Source organism: Lygodium microphyllum, chromosome 3, assembly GCF_053477565.2.
Source record: "Lygodium microphyllum isolate KBCC chromosome 3, Lygodium_microphyllum_v1.1.10, whole genome shotgun sequence".
NCBI classification, from domain to species: domain Eukaryota; kingdom Viridiplantae; phylum Streptophyta; class Polypodiopsida; order Schizaeales; family Lygodiaceae; genus Lygodium; species Lygodium microphyllum.
Genome location: NC_141137.1, coordinates 111,285,491 through 111,304,599, shown reverse-complemented (window position 1 = coordinate 111,304,599; position 19,109 = coordinate 111,285,491). Strand labels below are relative to the sequence as shown.

At 42.2% G+C, this 19,109-nt stretch overlaps 3 protein-coding genes across 3 annotated transcripts; 2 read left to right on the top strand and 1 right to left on the bottom strand.

Annotated features, from left to right (window-relative positions):
- The first annotated feature begins 5,577 nt into the window (after positions 1-5,577).
- LOC148038755 (uncharacterized) lies at positions 5,578-6,216 on the top strand. Its single transcript, XM_087675468.1, has 2 exons — positions 5,578-5,763; positions 5,851-6,216. The coding sequence occupies exons 1-2, from the start codon at positions 5,578-5,580 to the stop codon at positions 6,214-6,216; spliced, it is 552 nt and encodes a 183-aa protein (XP_087531594.1).
- A 602-nt stretch (positions 6,217-6,818) lies between these two features.
- On the top strand, positions 6,819-7,414 carry LOC148038754 (uncharacterized). The gene is made up of 2 exons (XM_087675282.1): positions 6,819-7,044; positions 7,140-7,414. Exons 1-2 carry the CDS (start codon positions 6,819-6,821, stop codon positions 7,412-7,414), a joined length of 501 nt encoding a protein of 166 aa, XP_087531408.1.
- A 5,651-nt stretch (positions 7,415-13,065) lies between these two features.
- Positions 13,066-14,275, bottom strand: LOC148038753 (uncharacterized). Its single transcript, XM_087675281.1, has one exon. The coding sequence runs from the start codon at positions 14,011-14,013 to the stop codon at positions 13,066-13,068; it is 948 nt and encodes a 315-aa protein (XP_087531407.1). The 5' UTR covers positions 14,014-14,275.
- Between the last annotated feature and the right edge of the window lie 4,834 nt (positions 14,276-19,109).

Sequence of the window (19,109 nt, the reverse complement as noted above, 5' to 3'; positions counted from 1 at the left end):
GAGTTGATTGCTCTTCTAATTTTTGAGGAGCAGAGAAATGGTGGTGCATCTTCTTTAGGAGGAACTTCAAAAGAAGCTGTCTTCTACTCAAATGCTGGAAGAGGTAGAGGCAGAGGTAGAGGAGGCCAATCTGGAGGCCGTGGTAGAAATCAGAATATGCAGCAAACTCAAGAAAACCAGTCCTATGGAGGAGGACGTGGTAACTTTACAGGCAAGGGGAGCTAAAGAGGTCGTGGTGGATGGCAAAGAGGCCAAAATGCAAACAGCAATGTTGAATGCTACTACTATGGTAAAATGGGTCATATGGCTAAAGACTGCTATAAAAAGCAGAATGACATCATGAATGGAAAATTGCAACAAGGGAATTATGCATCTTCTAGTAGACAGGGTGATGACAGAAATGAGCATTTGTTTATGGTGCAGCACATGACCAAGTCTGTGATAAGTGTAGAAGAAAGCAAAGATGTGTGGTATGTTGACTCGGGTGCATCAAACCACATGACTGGTCATGCAGAATGGATGCAGGATGAAAGGAAAATGGAAAAACCAGGATTTGTGGAGAGTGGTGATGATACTACACATCCTATTGTGCAGATTGGAAAAATTCCTTTGTCTATGCAGGATGGGAAAAAGAAATACCTGTCGGATGTATTTCATGTCCCGAATATCACAAAGAACCTGGTTTTTTTTGGTCAAATGGTTGAGCAGGGCTTGCAAGTCAGATTTAATTCTCATGGATGCTTTGTTGAGGATATGAAAAATAAAGGTCGCTTGATAGCAAAAGGAAAGAAGAAGGGCAGAATGTTTACGTTGGATGCAGAAATTCCTGAATTGAGTGCAACAATGTTTGTACATGGGACAGGTGTAGTTGCAGATATTGATAACTGGCGTAAACGCATTGGTCATATTAATGTACAATGACTTAAATCAATGCAAGCCCAAAATATTGTTGCAGGATTGCCTAAATTCAAGGTTGCAGAAATACATAAGCTATGTGAAGCCTGTCAATTTGGAAAACAGGCAAGGAAACCATTTCCTAGACATGTTCAAGAGAGTAAGAAGCCATTGGAATTAAACCACTCTGATGTGTGAACTACTAAAGCTGCATCTATTGGAGACTGTCATTATTTTGTAACTTTTATTGATGACTATACCAGAAAAGTTTGGGTATATTTTATGAAAAAGAAAAGTGAAGTTTTTGGGCATTTCAAAACTCTTAAAGCTATGGTTGAAAAAGAATCAGGCCTGCAAATAAAATGGCTAAGGTCAGATGGAGGGGGAGAGTACCTCTCAAATGAGTTTGCAAGGTTCTTGCAGGAGCATGGCATAAAGCAGCAATATTCATGTAGTCATATCCCACAGCAAAATGGAATTGCAAAAAGAAAAAACAGGCATATTGGAGTTTTTGGGCATTTCAAAACTCTTAAAGCTATGGTTGAAAAAGAATCAGGCCTGCAAATAAAATGGCTAAGGTCAGATGGAGGGGGAGAGTACCTCTCAAATGAGTTTGCAAGGTTCTTGCAGGAGCATGGCATAAAGCAGCAATATTCATGTAGTCATATCCCACAGCAAAATGGAATTGCAAAAAGAAAAAACAGGCATATTGGAGAGGTATCTCGTGCCATGCTCAATGAAAAAGACATGCCAAATTTTTACTGGGCTAAGGCAGTTGCTACAACAGTCTACATAATGAACAGGACTCCCACTGCAGCAATACATGGTATGACTCTAGAGGAGAGGTATACTGGTAGGAAACCAGATATTTCTCATTCGAAAATTTTTGGCTGCATTGCCTATGTTCATGTGTCAGATGAGTTGAGATCCAAGTTGGATCCAAAAGCTGAGAAGTGCATCTTTATTGCCTACTCTCTGCAGCAAAAAGGGTATAGATGCTATAACCCTTCTACTCATAAGTTTACAGTGAGCAGAGATGTTGTTTTTGATGAGATGAGTATAAGCTAGTATAAACCAGTAAATGTGATTGTTAATGTAGATGCACAAAATGGTAATGCTGCACAGAATTCACAGCAGCAGTCACAAGATATTAGTGGACATGGAGCGTCCTCTAGCAGTGGTTCACATTCTTCGCCATGGACAGGCAGATTGAGATTAGGAGAATCTCCTCAAAACAATGCAGATAGTAGTATGCAGGTTTCACGAAAAGGAAAAGAGAAGGTAGATCAGCCCATGGTTGATGTGAATGCAGGTCACTCTTATGTGGATGGTGAATCCAGTGGCTCATAACAGAGCATTGATGATGAGTTGGGTATTCCTTCTATTGTTACACATGGAGTAAGGAAGACCAGGGATATTTTGAGAGCACCTGGGAGTAAACCTATTTTGTGCAGGTCTACCAGAGCTAGGTATCCTGTGGATAGGCTGAAATATGATGGATTTACAGTCATTCACTATGCCTATATGGTCAAAGTGATACAGGAACCAGAACCCACTTCTTTTGAGCAAGCCATGGAAAAAGAAAAATGGGAGAAAGCCATAGATGAAGAAATGGATGCCTTGGAAGCAAATGCTACATGGGAATTGGTACCTTTACCTAAAGATAAGAATGCAATTGGTTGTAAGTGGGTTTATAAGGTGAAACACAATGTAGATGGTTCTGTGAATAGATACAAGGCAAGATTAGTAGTCAAGGAGTATGCACAAACACATGGCATTGATTATGAAGAAACATTCAGTCCGATTGTAAGGATGGTAACCGTAAGAGCAGTCATTGCTATGGCTGTATCAAAGGGATGGTCTTTACATCAGATGGATGTAAAGAATGCCTTCTTGCATGGTGATTTGCAAGAAGAGGTCTATATGGAGCAACCACCAGGTTATGTGCATACTGTTCATCCTGAGTTTGTTTGTAAGTTGAAGAAAGCCTTGTATGGCTTGAAGCAAGCACCTAGAGCATGGTCTGACAAGATAGGGCAGTATCTTGTCACTATTGGCTTTCAGATTTCCAAGGCAGATTTCTCACTTTATGTGAGAAAAACAGAGAAAGGTATTATGCAGCTTGTCATTTATGTTGATGATTTGATTATCACAGGTGATAGTGATGAAGATATCCAGCCACCCAAAAGCATCCAGCCTGCATTGCACCACAAAAAAAGAGCGATTTAGATTTCAAGACACGAGACTCACTCTCTATGAATACACGATTCAATATTACTATCTAAAACTTAATACACGACTCAAGACTCACGATTCAATACATTGTCAATACATGATACATTTGTGTACAAGGGAGTCCATATGTCAAAATAGCCCATGGCTTTAATTAGGAACAAATATATACAAAGTCAAATAGGGAGCTAGGTGCAAAAAATCCCATGGCTTCAGTTACAAAAAATTTTTGTACAACCACATCCTATAGTATTCTGAAAGCTAATCAGAGGATGATGAGGACCCTGTGCTCTCTCCATGATCAGAGGAGCTCGCATCGGTATATTCCGATGAGTGGTGCTCGCCTCCACCAGGAGCAGTGGCACGAACATCAGCAGTGGCGGCTGGATCATCAAGGGCAGGAGCATCAGCAGCTTGTGCCTGTTCAAGAAATATACCGTATGTAAGTATACATATATATGCAATTAAATAAACCGAAATCATTCATTTAGAGTTTTCAAGTACCTGTCGACCGTATGGTCTCATGGCCGCGTCAAACTGCGCATCCGTAATACGTCCCTCGTTTCTGAAGATGGCCCACGTGTCACGTCTGCTATTGCGGCGAGCATACCCAGTCTCGTGGGCTGTGGGCCTCCTCCCCATAACCCGTCGCTGTAACATAATCAAGATAGTTTGTAAGATCAAAACAATCATAGAATCAATGAATTTGGCAAACAATCAAATAAAGAGGCAAGTTACTTACGAACTCTGCCTCCCACGACTCGACGCCGCCAGATCCGAAATGCGACGATCCAATGGTCTCCATCTGGATCCGTCGTGCCTCCACATGCTGCCTGCTCTTCACGCCTCCCTCTGCGCGCTTCTTTGCCTCCTTCCACTCGCGTTTGTGGGCAGTGGCAGGTTTCTCACAAGGATAGCCACCCGCAGCTACATTCACCCCATCATCGTACGCGAGTTTCTTAAGGTGAGATCTTTTATTACTTAAGATCTCCCTTATTCGCGTCCTTCCCCATACATCCGAGAATGTCGCTCGTGGGGGATTGGGGTACCGACTATGTACACTATCTAGGACCTCCCTAACTAACCGGCTCTCCTGATCTTTAAATTTTACAAAACAGTTTCTATACATGTTTGAAACTACCCCCCGCATATACTCCATCACCTCTTTCCCTCTCGCATCCATGACTACCCCGCCCCTATCCGTAACATCGTAGAAAATCTCTCCCTCCACCTCTCTCGCCTCCTCCGACTCCTCACTGTCTCCTCGTACATGCCTCCCTCCATGCCCTCTCTCACCGCGTGCCCTACTACCCCCCCCACCAAAGCACCCGCCGCATAATCCTCCACTCCCGCTCTCCCTACTGCGGCGTCGGCTCTCATCTGTACTGCGGGAGTAGCCATGACTAGGGGTGGCTGCACGTGACTGTGACTGTGAGGGAGCACGTGATGGTGGCCGTGATCCCTCACGTGACGGTACAGAGGAGGGTGTGCGTGAGTGTGTCCGTGCAGGGGTGTGTCTCCTCGGTGAGCGTGTATGCGCAGGGGTACGTCTCGCCGGACTCGCAGGCGTAGACGGCAGTGGAGAGGCTTGTGTACTTGGGGGCGCGGTGTGACCTGGGAGTCTAGGAGGAGGATGGGCATACATATACTCTATCAGCTCCACTGGATTAGGATGGCGCCCAAAATGGTTTATCATCTCCATCATCCAAGTGGCGTATGCCAACGGATCGGAGGAAGAGCCTGGATCCATGAAGAATCTGCGAAGCGTCGAAATTCCGCCTCAATGAACCAAGCAAAACATGCATATAAAAAATAAACATATCTCCTACAATATATCTCCTCAATATATCTCCTACAATATATAACCTACAACATATATCTACCATTCTAGAAAATAAACATATCTCTTACAATATCTCTTACAATTCTATCCTCTGTCGCTTTCAAGTACACATAGCACGGGTGGAAAGAAAGAAAGCGACAAATTTGCCAAAACAAACAAACGACAACCAACCTCTTTGAAAAGTCTTTGAAAAGTGAGTTCGTTGATTCTTGCTTCTCTCTCCCTTTCTATGTTGTCTGCACCCTTTGCTTCTTTTGGGTAGTCCAAGAGGGAGAAGGCTGGTTGGAAGAGGCAGGTTCGGTTTTAAAAGAAGGGCTTTTGAAAGAAAGAAAGCGGGCGCAGAAGGAAGAAGTGTTTTGAAAGAGGGCGCGCTTTTAAAAGAAAGAAAGCGACGCGCGTGGCAGGTAAACGCGAAAAGCACGCGTGTAAAAGCGCGTGTAAAAGCGCAGCAGAACACATTGTAGACGCGCCTGTACACGCGACACAGAGACTGTTTATACTTTTTTTAAAAATTGATTATTCTTGTGTATCCATTGTTTTGTGCATAGAATGTGTATGATTTCACTAAAAACTGATCCTACTTCTGTATTGGTTATTTTGGACATAGCATGTCATCATCCTCTTCAAGCAGTTCTGGTGAGGATGAGACAATGCGTCATCGTGATCGCGATGTGTGGCTGGCACAAAGGATCAAGTGTACGTGTAATCGATGTCAAGGGTGCATTGTACGAGCGCGTCGAATTACATTGAATCACATCTCGATGTATGGAGAATGGATTCAAACAGGTTTAGATGTGAGAAGATGTGAATTGAAAGTATTAAAATAACTCATGGTGTGCAAATTAATGGAGCGCGTTGTAATATATATACTGTGATTGAAGCAAGATGCAGTACCACACCCTAACATGGTGCCATACGCACGGCGAGAGCATGCAAAGCGTCGACGAGATGATACTGGAGCTTCAGGATCTCTTGTCGGAGATGAGTGGGAAAGGGATGACAATAGCCCTGCACCCCACGAAGTTGTGGAAGAGGAAGTGTTTGATGACATGGTACGGAATCGTTTTAGGGATGATCGCAAAGGTGTTGACGACAATGATATGGAACAAGAGCATCTCTACAACGCTTCATCGACACCGGTTTTTGAAGGGTGCACATTCTCTATTTTACGTGCTTCACTTGAACTGCTCAATATACAAACAGTTTATGGATGGAGCAATGCAAGTCTTGACGCATTATTGAAGTAAGCATTGTAACTTGCAAATTTGAGTTAGTGGTTTTTGGTTTACAGTATAGGGTTTAGGGTTATGGGCTAATTGATGATATTGGATGCAGGCTATTATCAAACATGCTTCCAAAGGGGAATAGACTACCCACCTCAAGAGACAAAGCGAGGCGCTATGTGACATCTCTTGGAGGATTGGATTATGATCGCATACATGCATGCATCAATGATTGCATTCTCTTTCGTGGGACGCATAAGGAGGCTCGACAGTGTCCCACTTGTGGTGAAGCAAGGTATAGAACAGATGTGAAGAGTTTTGATGTACCTCGTAAAGTCTTGCGACACTTTCCTATAATTCCTCGCATCAAACACATGTTCAAGTGCAAATCCATAGCAGAGCTCATGTCATGGCATTCCTCGCATCGATCGGATGATGGCATGTGGAGAATTCCTGCAGACACTCCTGCTTGGAAGCATATTGAAGATGAGTGGCCCAGCTTTAAAACAGAGCCCAGAAACTTGAGACTTGGCCTAGGTATGGATGGAGTGAATCCGTTTGGTTTCAAGAGCACCGCATACAGCGTGTGGCCGGTTGTGTTGGTGAATTACAACCTTCCACCATCAATGGCGATCAAGAAGGGACATCTTATGTTATCCCTTCTGATTCCAGGGAAACATAAAGTCAAGCATATGGATGCTTATCTTGAACCGTTGATTGATGAGTTGGAGGAACTATGGAGAGGTGTTGCGGTAGTGGACATTAGTAGGCCTCCCTCCTCTCGACACTTCGACTTAAAAGCAGTGTTGATGTGGACAATGCATGACTTTCCAGGATACAGCGATTGTTCTGGTAAGAATTCTAACTACCTCCCGACTCTAATACTACTAGCTATATCAATTATAACTATTGACTTTATTATTTTACCCTTTTTTTTATTTTAACAGGTTTGAGGACATCGGGTAAACATGCATGTCCTATATGTGGCCCTTCATTGGTACATGAGTATGCTGATGGTTTGTGTAAGACCATATTCGATAATCATCATCGATTTCTCCCATCAGATCACCCTAAATATGCTCCTAGTAAGAGGAACATTCATCCACAGACACTTCGTGCAAAAGATTGGAAGCGTATTTGGGAGTCTTCAAATGTTCTTCCTCCAGATGGCATGAACAGGTACATCTCCATTGTTTCCAATCTTGTTTTGTGTAGTCTCTAAAGTTGGAATAAAGATGACAGTCTGCAATCCCTTGTGTAGGTACTCCATTTTTTTCCGGCTACCATATTGGACCCATCTCAAGATCAACCATCTTCTTGATCCCATGCACATCTTCAAGAATGTGGGATCTAGTATTTGGGAACATGTTATTGGTAAAAGAGACAATGTTAGCGTACGGGAGGACTTGCAGGTCGCAGGACGTATGCGTCAAGCTTGGCCACGAGAGGAGGGTGGGCACGTTCGTCTTCCGCCTGCTCCCTGGATTATATCAAAGAAGGAGGAGAAGCAGGTAAAGCAAGCCATCACCACTTTGCGTACTCCCACTGGATGCATGAGATCGTTGAAGGGAGCGTTTACAACCACTAAGAAAAGAGGGGTTGAGCAACTACATGGGTTGAAGTCCCACGATTGGCACAAGATGCTCCAAGTAAGTGTTTTCCAATTATTGTAGGTTGAAATTAAATTTTGTAATGCCCTAATTCAAATATACATGTGCTCTTATGTGCGCAGTTCATACTACCTACTAGCATCGATCATTGTGCAGACAGGAGTTTGAAAAGATGTATTTATAAGATGGGCGAGCTTGTGAGGTATGTAAATCCCATGTAAGATCACCCTTCATTATACCTTGCAAAATGAATGTGCATGAGGTATAACGTACTGTGCATTTATTTTTCAGATATGTTAGTTCCAAAGCAATTGATCCAGCCACATTGGATGATGCGCGTGTTATGGCAGTGGAGGTGGTTTGTATGGTAGAGGAGACTTTTCCGCGAACCATTCTCACAAGTCAACTACATCTCATTGTGCATTTAGTGGATGAAATTGCTTTATGTGGCACTGTGCATGCCCGTTGGATGTTCTTCCTAGAGCGCTTCATGAAGACCTTAAAAGACTTTGTGAGGCAAAGTGCAAGGCCCGAAGGAAGCATGGCTGAGGGTTGGTTGATACAAGAGTCTCTTGTATATATATCAGAATTTCTTGATCAGGTGGATAGCTCTTTGCCGCGACTATGGAGCAATGAAGAGGACTTGAGGATGACGTCTATTGTGCCTCAAGGAAAAGGACAGGGCAAAGTAATTGAGAGAACATTGATTGATGATCTTAATTTCACTTGCATCCTTAATAGTGATGTGATGAGCAGATGGGTTACAAGATACGAGGATGCAAAGACAAAAAGGCAAGCAGACAGAGCTCTCTTTCGGAGGCAACATGGCTCTCGTAAGGCGTACCCTAAGCATCTAGCAACACTTCCGAATGATATTCATGTTGATTGGTTGCATGAGGAAATGGAGAGAGCAGAGAGAGATGAGGGGCTGCATATCACGGCGGAAGAATGGGAGTATGCACGAGGATGCATGTTAAAGGTACATAGAACAAATGTAAATTTGCATTCTTTGTAAGTGATTGGCTTTTCATATTTATTCACATTAATTGCTTACATAGATATTGCTTATATTTTGGTCCAGTGCACTATGTTCAATGCTATATGGTGTGAAGGCAAGCATTTTCGAACACAAAGAATAGATGAAAAGAGGAATACACAAGATTGCGGTGTCATTAGTAGCTTTGAGGGAGCCAATGGAAAAATTGATGATTATTGTGGCACAATCCAAGACATATACAGACTTGACTTTCGCCGCTTCTTTGTGTATGTTTTGGATGTCAAATGGCAAATGAACGTGGTGGAAAAAGGGCCTAACGCAACGATAAAACGCCATGCAAGTGGCTATGTAACTATTGACTCTACAAAGTTTTGGCAAAGAAAGAAAGATAGGCTTGTATTGCCACAACAATGTGAGCAGGTATGCATTTTTTTACAAATGTGTTTCATGTACATATATATCTAAGCTCGCGCACCCCTTGACTTTTGATATGCTAATTAATTAATGAATTATGTGTATTTGAGCAGGTTATCTATCTGCCAATGGTGCATGACAGTAAATGGTGGTATGTCATCCCTATTGCACCACGTTCCAAAGTAATGTATAATACATTCACTGATATGGAGCATATGGAGGATGTGGCAAGCCGCAAAGAAGATGATGTCGAACATGCCAATGTAGATGATCATGATAATGAGGATGAGCGTGCCATTTCTCACGATCATGAGGATGACCCTTCCATTGAGGATGATGGTGATGATGATGAGAATGATCAAGGCATCGGTACCATTATCAATGGGCAAAATAGCGATAGTAGAATAAATTTAATCGTAGCCTTACAAATTAATCAAATGGATATTGATGTTGATCGTTTGGCAAGGATGGATCTTATTGAAGATGAGATCAAACCCTAACCAATCCATCACTGTATTGTTCCAAATTCATGACATTTCTATTGTATACTTTGTCTTTCAATAACCATATGAAGATATATTTTTCAATATATTACGTTGTTGTAAGTGCATGTAGTGGGATTTTGTAATGGTTTGTAAACACTGCAATGCACAATGACATTTTTAAAACTTAATGGTTTTCTGTTTTGAAAAGAAATGGATTTCTGTAGTTAGGCTCTGTGTCGCGTGTAACAGAGCGTGTATTATGACAGTTTTTACGCGCAAATACACGCGCCCTCACATGCAATTATACACGCGCTGTTACATGCATGTATACACGCGCCCGATATTGCTGTGAGTATAAACGACCATACACGCGCCCGTAACTTTTCGCGTGTAATGGACGCGTGTATGGCGGCATTGTGTTGTAGTGCTTGTAGAGGCAGTATGGATTGGACATGTTGTCTAAATATGGGATGACAAGCTGTAAGCCTATTTCAGTTCCTTTGGAGCAAAATGTGAAGCTGAGCACAGATGCAGGTGAGCTTCTAGAAGACCCTACTATTTACAGACGCATAGTAGAAAGTTTGATTTATATGACTATTACCAGGCCAGATTTGAGCTATGCTGTTGGATTGGTAAGTCAGTTTATGCAAGCTCCAAGGAAACCGCATTTGGATGCGGCTAGACGCATACTCAGGTATGTGAAGTCCACGTTGTAGTATGGACTATTTTATGAGACTGGGGTTTAGATATAGTTACATGGATACACTGATGCTGATTGGGCTGGCAGTATTTCTGATAGACGTTCTACCAGTGGATATGTGTTCTCTTTTGGGAGTGCTGCTCACTTGGAGCAGCAAGAAACAACCTACAATTGCCTTGTCGACCACAAAGGCTGAGTACAGGGGTGCAGCAATGGCTACATGTGAGGTAGCTTGGTTGCATAAGCTACTTTATGATATGCATCAGCCTACAGATGGGCCAGTTGTCATTTATTGTGACAACATGAGTAGTATACACTTGGCAAATAACCCAGTCTATCATGCTAAAACAAAGCACATTGAGGTGCATTATCACTATGTGCGGGAGAGGGTTTTACTAGGTCTTATTGATCTAGTTTATGTCAGCACAGAGGATCAGGTAGCTAACATATTCACGAAGGCATTGGGCACAGAGAAGCTACGCAAGTTCAGAGACCTGCTTGGTGTGCAGGAATTGGGATTGAGCTCGAGGGGGAGTGTTGAGATATCGAGCTCCACTCGTGATATGCCAGGGTGACCGTTGTGCATTTATGTCACCGACTTGTTAGCTGCAGATGCGGTTGGTACACCGCCCATGAATATCCTTATCTACTCTAGTTCGTGACTCAGTTGGTATGCAACCTTAGTTAGTTGAGTTTGGTTTGAGACCCATATATAGGGTTCTTCTATTTCTCTGTACTAGAGTTCTTTCTGGCTTACATAACTAAGAAGAGGAAAACTGTTCTCAGCCTCCACCTGTGTGTGTATTCCCCCATTGTGTAAGTGAGAAAGCTACAAGTGAGACTCCTTCCTTCTCTCCCACAATCTTGACAGTGGGGACATCTACTCCAGTTACTCTTTCAACCATTTGTGGCACCCCTATGGATGCTACACCAATACAGGGGTCTCCTGGATATGCCCAGAAGCGTACACGCAGGTGGGAGAGGATCCATCTTAGGCATACCCCAGATGGATATGCCTATCTTGTCGATGATAGGTCAGGAGCCATCATCATGAATGATGAGGGGAGGAGGGTGATGGCTCGCATGAGAGAGTTGTGCCATCAAGTTTTTCGGCACGTCGTAGATCATTGGAAAAACATACCGAAGGGGAGCAAGGAGGACTACATAGTAGTATCATTGCATGTGGAGTTTTCAGTTCTAGCCACAGTAGATAGATTTTCTACGGGTTGGATGATGGACTGCATGCATGCATATATGTCACACAGATGATCAGACGCACGCAAGTCACTCAAAAGTGGGGTTGCAAAGCCCGAGTTGCTAGACATGGATGACTGGCGCTGACTGAGGGAGGAGACTACAGATTCTCCAGGACGTTAGAGTTAGCAGCACGAGGCGGCGAGGGCACGACTAGAGACTGAAGTGGTTCATCATCTTAGGAGTGGCGGCCATAGGACATATCTGGAGGACTTTGTAAGTTTTTCTTTTATTTTACTTGCTTATTTTTTTGCAATATCCTTTGTATTGACAATCATGTTTCTAACAGTTAGTATTATTTTCTTTACAGCACTTTATTACAAACCGCGATCCGACTGGCCTTGAAACTCGATATGTAGAGAGGCACGGTCTTACTGCATTGATCGACCGATTGTATAGACGTGGCCCTGTAAGTCACTCATCTTTCTTGTCTGTAGTTACCATGTTTAATTAGAATGCATTATTGTATAGTGGACTGATGTATAGTTGTTTTTTTTTTTTGCACAGTCCGTTCGATGCTCCTTTGCGATGGGACGAGCTTTCGGATGGCGAGGATGTATAGCTCGCCCTTGGATCCTTGGAGCTCACACACCCTTCTTTTTCGGTCGCTTGATCTGTGTAGACATTTTCTATGTAGTAGTGATATCTTGCCATGATTGTATCAGTCGCTTTCATTATGCGATCATGTATTTATTTCATGTATCAATGTTATGATTTAAGTACACTTTGTTTTTGTTTTCACGAGCATTGTACACAGTGCAGAAACTATTTTGTATGGCCCAAATAAAGCACACCTGCCACAAATTTTTTTCCCCTGTTACCATCGCTATTAGCATCACAAATTTACCTGCACGCATCGTTATTGGCGTCGCAAAGTGTTGTTATCAACGTCGCTATTTGCGTCGGTATCGACGTCGATACCGACGCAAATAGCGGCACTGATAACGACACTGATATCGACTGTTCTATGGTGTCGCCAATAACGACGCTTTTTGCGACGACGGGGGTAAATTTTATTATTTACATTTTCGTTGCTTTTAACGTCGGTGTAAAGCCTATGTCTTGTAATGTGTGAGATGGGCCCCTAAAGTTACTATCTTGAGTGGTGAGGTTCAAAGCCATTGGGAAAAAAACATTGGTGTGAGTAATTTACAATTGAAAACAAAATTATTAGGCATTTTACTATGGTAAATAAACTACGTGTCATTACAATTCAATGATTGTACCTGAAAATTCCAATCAGGTTGATCTTATGAAAAACGGGGTCTAATTAGATGTTGGTATCTTGTACACAATAGACAAATGCATTATATCATGTAAAGAATGGCTAACTGAAGTAACCATAACTAAAAGAATGCACACACAGTCAAGTATATTATGTCATGCAAAGAATGGCTAACCGAAGTGACACAATTAATGAATGAATGAAGGTATGTTTGTCAAGTCGATAAGTGGGTTATGTACCGAGGAAGGTGAGAGTGAATTGAAGCTACAGACGCTGCACTTGTATAAGCGCATCTTGCCGATGTATGGAGAAGGTTGGCTACGATGCACAGGTTGCAGATCGGAGGCGCGAAGCCCAGGTGTCTCTATTGCGCGGTCTGTGTTTGAGGGCAGCCAATTGGGCTGCCCATGTCGCTCTGTAATCGGAATGCATGCGCTGATGTGGGCTGCCCATGTCGCTCTGTAATCGGAATGCATGCGCTGATGATCACGGCCGGCTGACTGTAATGAATGGGAATCTGCCGGGTCGAGGCCCGAGAGGCCGCGCATGATGAGCAGGTGGTCGTAGTGAGCTCTTTGCGCAGGGTCGGAGAGGACCTCGTAGGCCTCGTGCACGCGCAGGAACAGCTGCGTGCTGGCTTCTTTCTCGCAGGGGTCGGAGCAAATGTCCGGGTGGCAGCGCCTGGCCAGCTGGCGGTAGGCGCTCTTAATCTCCGCCACCTGCACGTCGCGCCCGATGCCCAGCACGTCGTACAGCGTCTGGTGACCGGCGGGCCCCGGTATTGTGAAAGCCTCGCTGCACGCGCTGCTCCTGCTGCTGCAATGCACTGGTCGGATCAAGCAGCCGGGTCGCCTGCGCCGGCGGGACGAGGAGTTGATCCTGGAGTCCATCAGCTTGACGGATGTGTTATAAAAGTGAGCTGGCCGCCGCTGTAGCTGTTCCCCCCTGCCGTTTCTTGTGACGTCGGACGTGCAGCCGCAGGCCGGATGAGGAATGATCAAACTGCCGACTACAGTTATGTTGCGTCTGACTGAAGGACTGCTGTTGCCGATTCGAAGCTGTGCCGTAGGTTTAAAATTGATGCAAGAGTCCTGCAACAAGCGCAGGTTGAAGCTGTTGCATGTCGACGCGGCCATATAAATCGCAGACCGGACTGGAAGATTTAGGGTACTCCGACAATCAATAATGATGAAGGATGAGATGTTTTCTTTTAGTACTGTATTACAAACAGCTGCTGCTGCTGCAGCTTGCTGAGCAAGCTAATTAGAGCTGATCCTTTCAGAATTCTCTCAGAGATGTCCTGTGTTATATGCGGTAATGGCTAACACAATATTTCGAGGAATAGAGATTAGTCTAAGCAGAGCAAAGGTTAGTATATCAGAGCTCGATATGTATGGGATGTATACAATGGATTTGCGCTCTCGGAACCGAGGGGATCCCTGATGTTTAAATTGGAGACGCACGGGCGGGCTTGGACAGTGCAGTTGTCGCTGGGAAAATGAAGACAAATACACATTCCTTTCCTCGTAATGAATGGCTAACGGCAATAATTTGACCAGCCAGCCTTGGACTCCGTCAAAACTCGTTTTCTCCGAAAGATAGTCATTCACATGCCGCCACGTGTCCCTCCAATGCGTTGGCTGCCAGCTAATGAGTAATTCTTAGCGTGTCAACTATGCTGATTGGTTGGCGTGTTCACTAGTTTACTATGATTGGTTGGCGTGTTCACTAGTTTACATTATAATGGTTCCAACTTCTAAGTTATCCCCGTTGATGATTTCAGCCACGTTGCACATAAGCAACTGTCCAAAACAGTTCTGAGCTTTTGATGTTCGCCATCTTCATCGTAAGGGTCGTGCCACACGTAAGGCTGGGTTCAATCAGCGGCAGCAATAAGAAGCATCCTGCCTGCCTCTTCCACCCCACAAGCTCACTAGAGACGGCAGAGGCGAGAAGGCTTGTGTTGATCGATGAGTGTGTACCGTCGATTCTGGCAACATCAATGGAGCTGTGCATTTGTTGCTGAAAAGAGAGCGGTAGAGGTTAATTTCCGAGGGGCCGGGAAGGGTCCGCCAAAGCAAGAGTGGGTCTGGAAGAGAGAGAAAACCAATCACATGCAGCCATCATGCAATGTGTACACCCCTGCAAGCTCTTCCTACCTCCGCTTGTCTTGCCCTAAGTTATAACTAGAGTGTTCTAACCTCTTGTAAGTAAAGTAGTCCCCTCATTACACATAAGTTATAACTAGACTCTTCTAACCTCTTGTAAGTAAAGCAACCACTTTCTATATAGAAAGGGTTTAAAAGAGGTGCCACATACATCTTATTTTACTTGATATACTTCTAGAAAGTATAGCAACTTTGCATATGGTATTTGCCCTAATAAGTAAGTTTGGTTCTCTTTGTTTTTTCAATGCTATTAATGGATTTTGAATGTAATGCTTTGTGTATAACCTATGATTTAAATTAACACAACCATTGAACTCAACCCACAGTCAAAGCATCTATGCTACAACCCCAAAATACATTGGTAATTCTTGCAAGTTTTTCACTTGGAAAGATGCTAGGCTTTAATTTAAAACAAGAGGGATAAAAAATATGTGTAGCCCTTCAATAGTTTAGAAGCATAACCAATAGCATTATATTTACACAACTTATGGAGATAGAAAGAGTCTCATTTGCTAGTAAAGCTTCCCTTAGGGATGAGAGTAGGTGGCAACAACCTATTTCTCCTTCGCCTTATTTTCTTCTTGAGGCATGAGAGTTGTCATTGACTTGCCCAACAAGGCTTCTTTCAAGCTTAGCATAAAGGGGTGAAGACACTTGACCATGTGAAGGAGCAATATTTCTCTATTGTGACTACAATTAGTAAATAGATGGGGTTTGTTTGAGTTTCTCTTTTACATCTGCTACAAATCCCATTTTCAATCCTTAGATTGAAGGCCTTTTTTCTTGTCAAGGGAAAAATGAGCCAACAAAGACTAGAAGCCTTGGCTTAAAATGTTAGGACTCTAGATGGCTTGCCATCACATGTCTCGGGGGGATCACTATATATAAAAATGTGTATCAAGTGAGTTTAGAAAAAAGGGAATGTAAAAAAAGATAGGCTTATAGATATGCATTCACATAGATGAAATATTTTAAAACTTATAAATTTATCCATGGAATGGGTTTTATATTTCATATGTAGATTCTTTTACAAAAGGGTAGAGGGCTTTCTAATTTTGGTCGGACTCTATATAAAAGTGTATATGATTAACCTCAATGACTAAACATAGTACCAGTTTTTTAAAGAATACCACACCCAGTTTTCTACATCGTGATCTATTGTAGCCTATGTAAATGCATTTACCTATGTGTGCACTACTCAACTTGACTATGTGAATATATGTACAGTGATTTGACTTGTACAAGAGAGAGAGAGAGAGAGAGAGAGAGAGAGAGAGAGAGAGAGAGAGAGAGAGAGAGAGAGAGAGAGAGAGAGAGATCATTAATGGCATAATTCAAGCTACTACATACATAGTAAATAAATTATTTGGTTCAAAAGTTAGTTGACGGATGAGTGGAATATGCAACTATGGTGACAACCACTTTAATGTATCGAGGAATTCACCATAGGAAAGTTATAGAATCATGTATGTGCAAGAGAGGGAGATTTTTTTAAAAAATATACATAAGTGTATGCTTTATGGTTAGGTCCCATTAATTTCCCCCTAAGCTTAAAAATAAGGGAGGAGGTGGGGGACAAGAGGGGTTGGGATATCAAGTAAAGAGAAAGAGAGATGGTTGGTGTTGTATTGAGTTAGATTAGTAGGAATTTATATGGTGTCCTTGGCTAGTTTATTGCATGATACTATCTATGTGGGTGAAAGTATGGTTTGGTGGTACAAAAAAGGACCAATTTTGTTCTACCTAGTTGGTGCTCACTATTTCTTAATTTGGATTTTGAAGAGAAATTCTTTATGAGGATAGCTAAATTCTAAGAATGTTTAGGTGGTCATAAAATACTAGTGCCCAAAGTGATGTGAATCAAGACATGTGTATGTTATTACTTAGTTGAAGGGAAAAAGGAGCAACAAGTTGCATGAAAAGGAGAAAATAAGAAGAGGTGAAAATATAATGTCGCAAACTATGGTGTCATTATGATGAATTACATGGATTTTAAACAGTTATGAAAAAACATTCTCTCTTACGTAGTCTGAACCTTGTCACTTTGAGGGAGATCGATCAAGAGTGTACAATAGACCTGTGCAAGCTCCCTGCCCTAGATACAACACATGTCCTCTAGACTCCATTAAATTGTCAATGCAACCACCAAGACTTGTTGCTCTACCCATAAGCTCTTTGATTCTTGGTGATTTGTACCTAGTTCATATGTTGTTATGAGAACTCCATAAAGGGAGGGAGGATTTAAATCAACCCTAGGAAGCTCCCATAGACAAAGGGTAAGGAGGGGAGGAAATGCCCTTAGAGCATCAATAAGACATTGCAATCTACGTTGGAGGAAAAACAGACCCCAAGCACTCACGTAAGCAAGGTGAACTGCTCTATGAAGGAATCAAAGAGAACCTCAATCGTATTTGGTGATGAAGAGAAGTCCACAACAAAACCTAGAGGTGAGCTTCCATACTATTGCTTTACATATACCCAAGTTATGTTGTGCAAGCTACTTGAAGTTTTGTTTTGGATACATGTTATTTTGTGGCTATTAGTTTTAGAGCTATAGTGCTATGGAGTTATTTGGGATTTACTTTGTTTGTTCTATGTTTTACATATTTAGGACTTCATGCAATCCACCACCATTAGATGTTCCTAGTTCTAACATGTGGTTGTACAATGGGTGTTGTATGTCAAATCTTTCAATGCATGCTTATGTATGCATACACTTGTTCTCGCGAATATTGACATCGAAGCAACATTATTGCATGATCTCACAGTAAGAGCTTATTCCAGATGGTTGAAGGGTTAAAGAATATAGGGAATGTCTAGTTCTCAGGGAGTTCACTATATATATATAATCTACATCACGTGCGTTCAAGGCCTATGTATAAATACATTATCTGTGAATTTTCCTTGAATAAAACACCACCCTTTTCTATTCAATCTATGATTAATCCCTTTATATGACACCCTTTTGTATGTAAAAACTATATAAAAGTAGTATCTTAAAAATCCCTTATCTGGAATCCATGTGATACACACATATATTCATGAGTGACTCCAAGAGGTCTAGTTTGGACATTTCTAGGATAACTAGCACCAATTGCGTACTTTACAATACCAAATTTAGTGGTTTTTGATCATGCAATATCTCTACTAAGACTCTATATTACTAGATGCTTTTACTTTATATCCACATACATTTGAGCACTTGAAAATTTTCTCTTTTTTCCAAACCATTATACAATATGAATTATTTATTTTATTAAAGATGGCTAAGGCATGTCTAACTCCTAAGTATCAATTGACACTTTTTCAAGAAAAATAAAATGGAAGAGTATGCACAACTAAGAAAATTTTTCCATATAGTAAAGAAGCTACATATGGAGTACAGCCTGAGTTTGGAAGGGATACTTCCAAAGGACTTAAGCAATGATGCCCTCCTTGAAGAAAATTTGGTTGACAATCTTCAAACACAAGTATAGAAAAGATGCAAAGATCTACCTAAATCATGTGTACCCCAACTTAGTAGATGATTACACATTGCTTGTCCACAAGGTGTATCAAGTATTCCCATATTATTGTGGCATCACTACCAAGTTTACATATTGCTACATGTTTGAGCAATGCCATGACATGACAAAAGACCCTATATGCCACAAAGTGGCATGAGCTAGGCTTGGAAAAAGTGTAATTTAGATGTGCAAGGGTAGACCGAGTGGGTTGGAACGAAAGATTGGGACATGGAAAAGGGTAAATGGTGCCTCCTAGTTTGGTATCCCTCCTAAGAACCAACCTCACATGACACACTCCATGAACAACATTTGTACATAGATGAAGCTTGGGTATGCATGGCCTATTTATGATTACATTGTTGATTTGGAGTCACTGGTAGAGAGAATGCCTAGCAAGACCAAGGATACATTGAATGGACTATTGGAGCGGAAGACTTTGGTCCAGCAAAAGAAGAAGGTGTTGCTAAGGTAAGAGGAGTTGAAGGCAATGGTTGGGCACATAAAGGATGGCATTTAAGTGTGTGAAGTACATCTGCAAGAGCTCCAATAGTAAATTCT

Coding starts and splice junctions, on each gene's coding strand:
- LOC148038755 (XM_087675468.1), top strand. CDS start 5,578: ATGTCATCATCCTCTTCAAGCAGTTCTGGTGAGGATGAGACAATGCGT. Junction 5,764..5,850: donor GGATTCAAACAGGTTTAGAT/GTGAGAAGATGT, acceptor CTGTGATTGAAG/CAAGATGCAGTACCACACCC.
- LOC148038754 (XM_087675282.1), top strand. CDS start 6,819: ATGGCGATCAAGAAGGGACATCTTATGTTATCCCTTCTGATTCCAGGG. Junction 7,045..7,139: donor AGGATACAGCGATTGTTCTG/GTAAGAATTCTA, acceptor TTATTTTAACAG/GTTTGAGGACATCGGGTAAA.
- LOC148038753 (XM_087675281.1), bottom strand. CDS start 14,013: ATGGCCGCGTCGACATGCAACAGCTTCAACCTGCGCTTGTTGCAGGAC.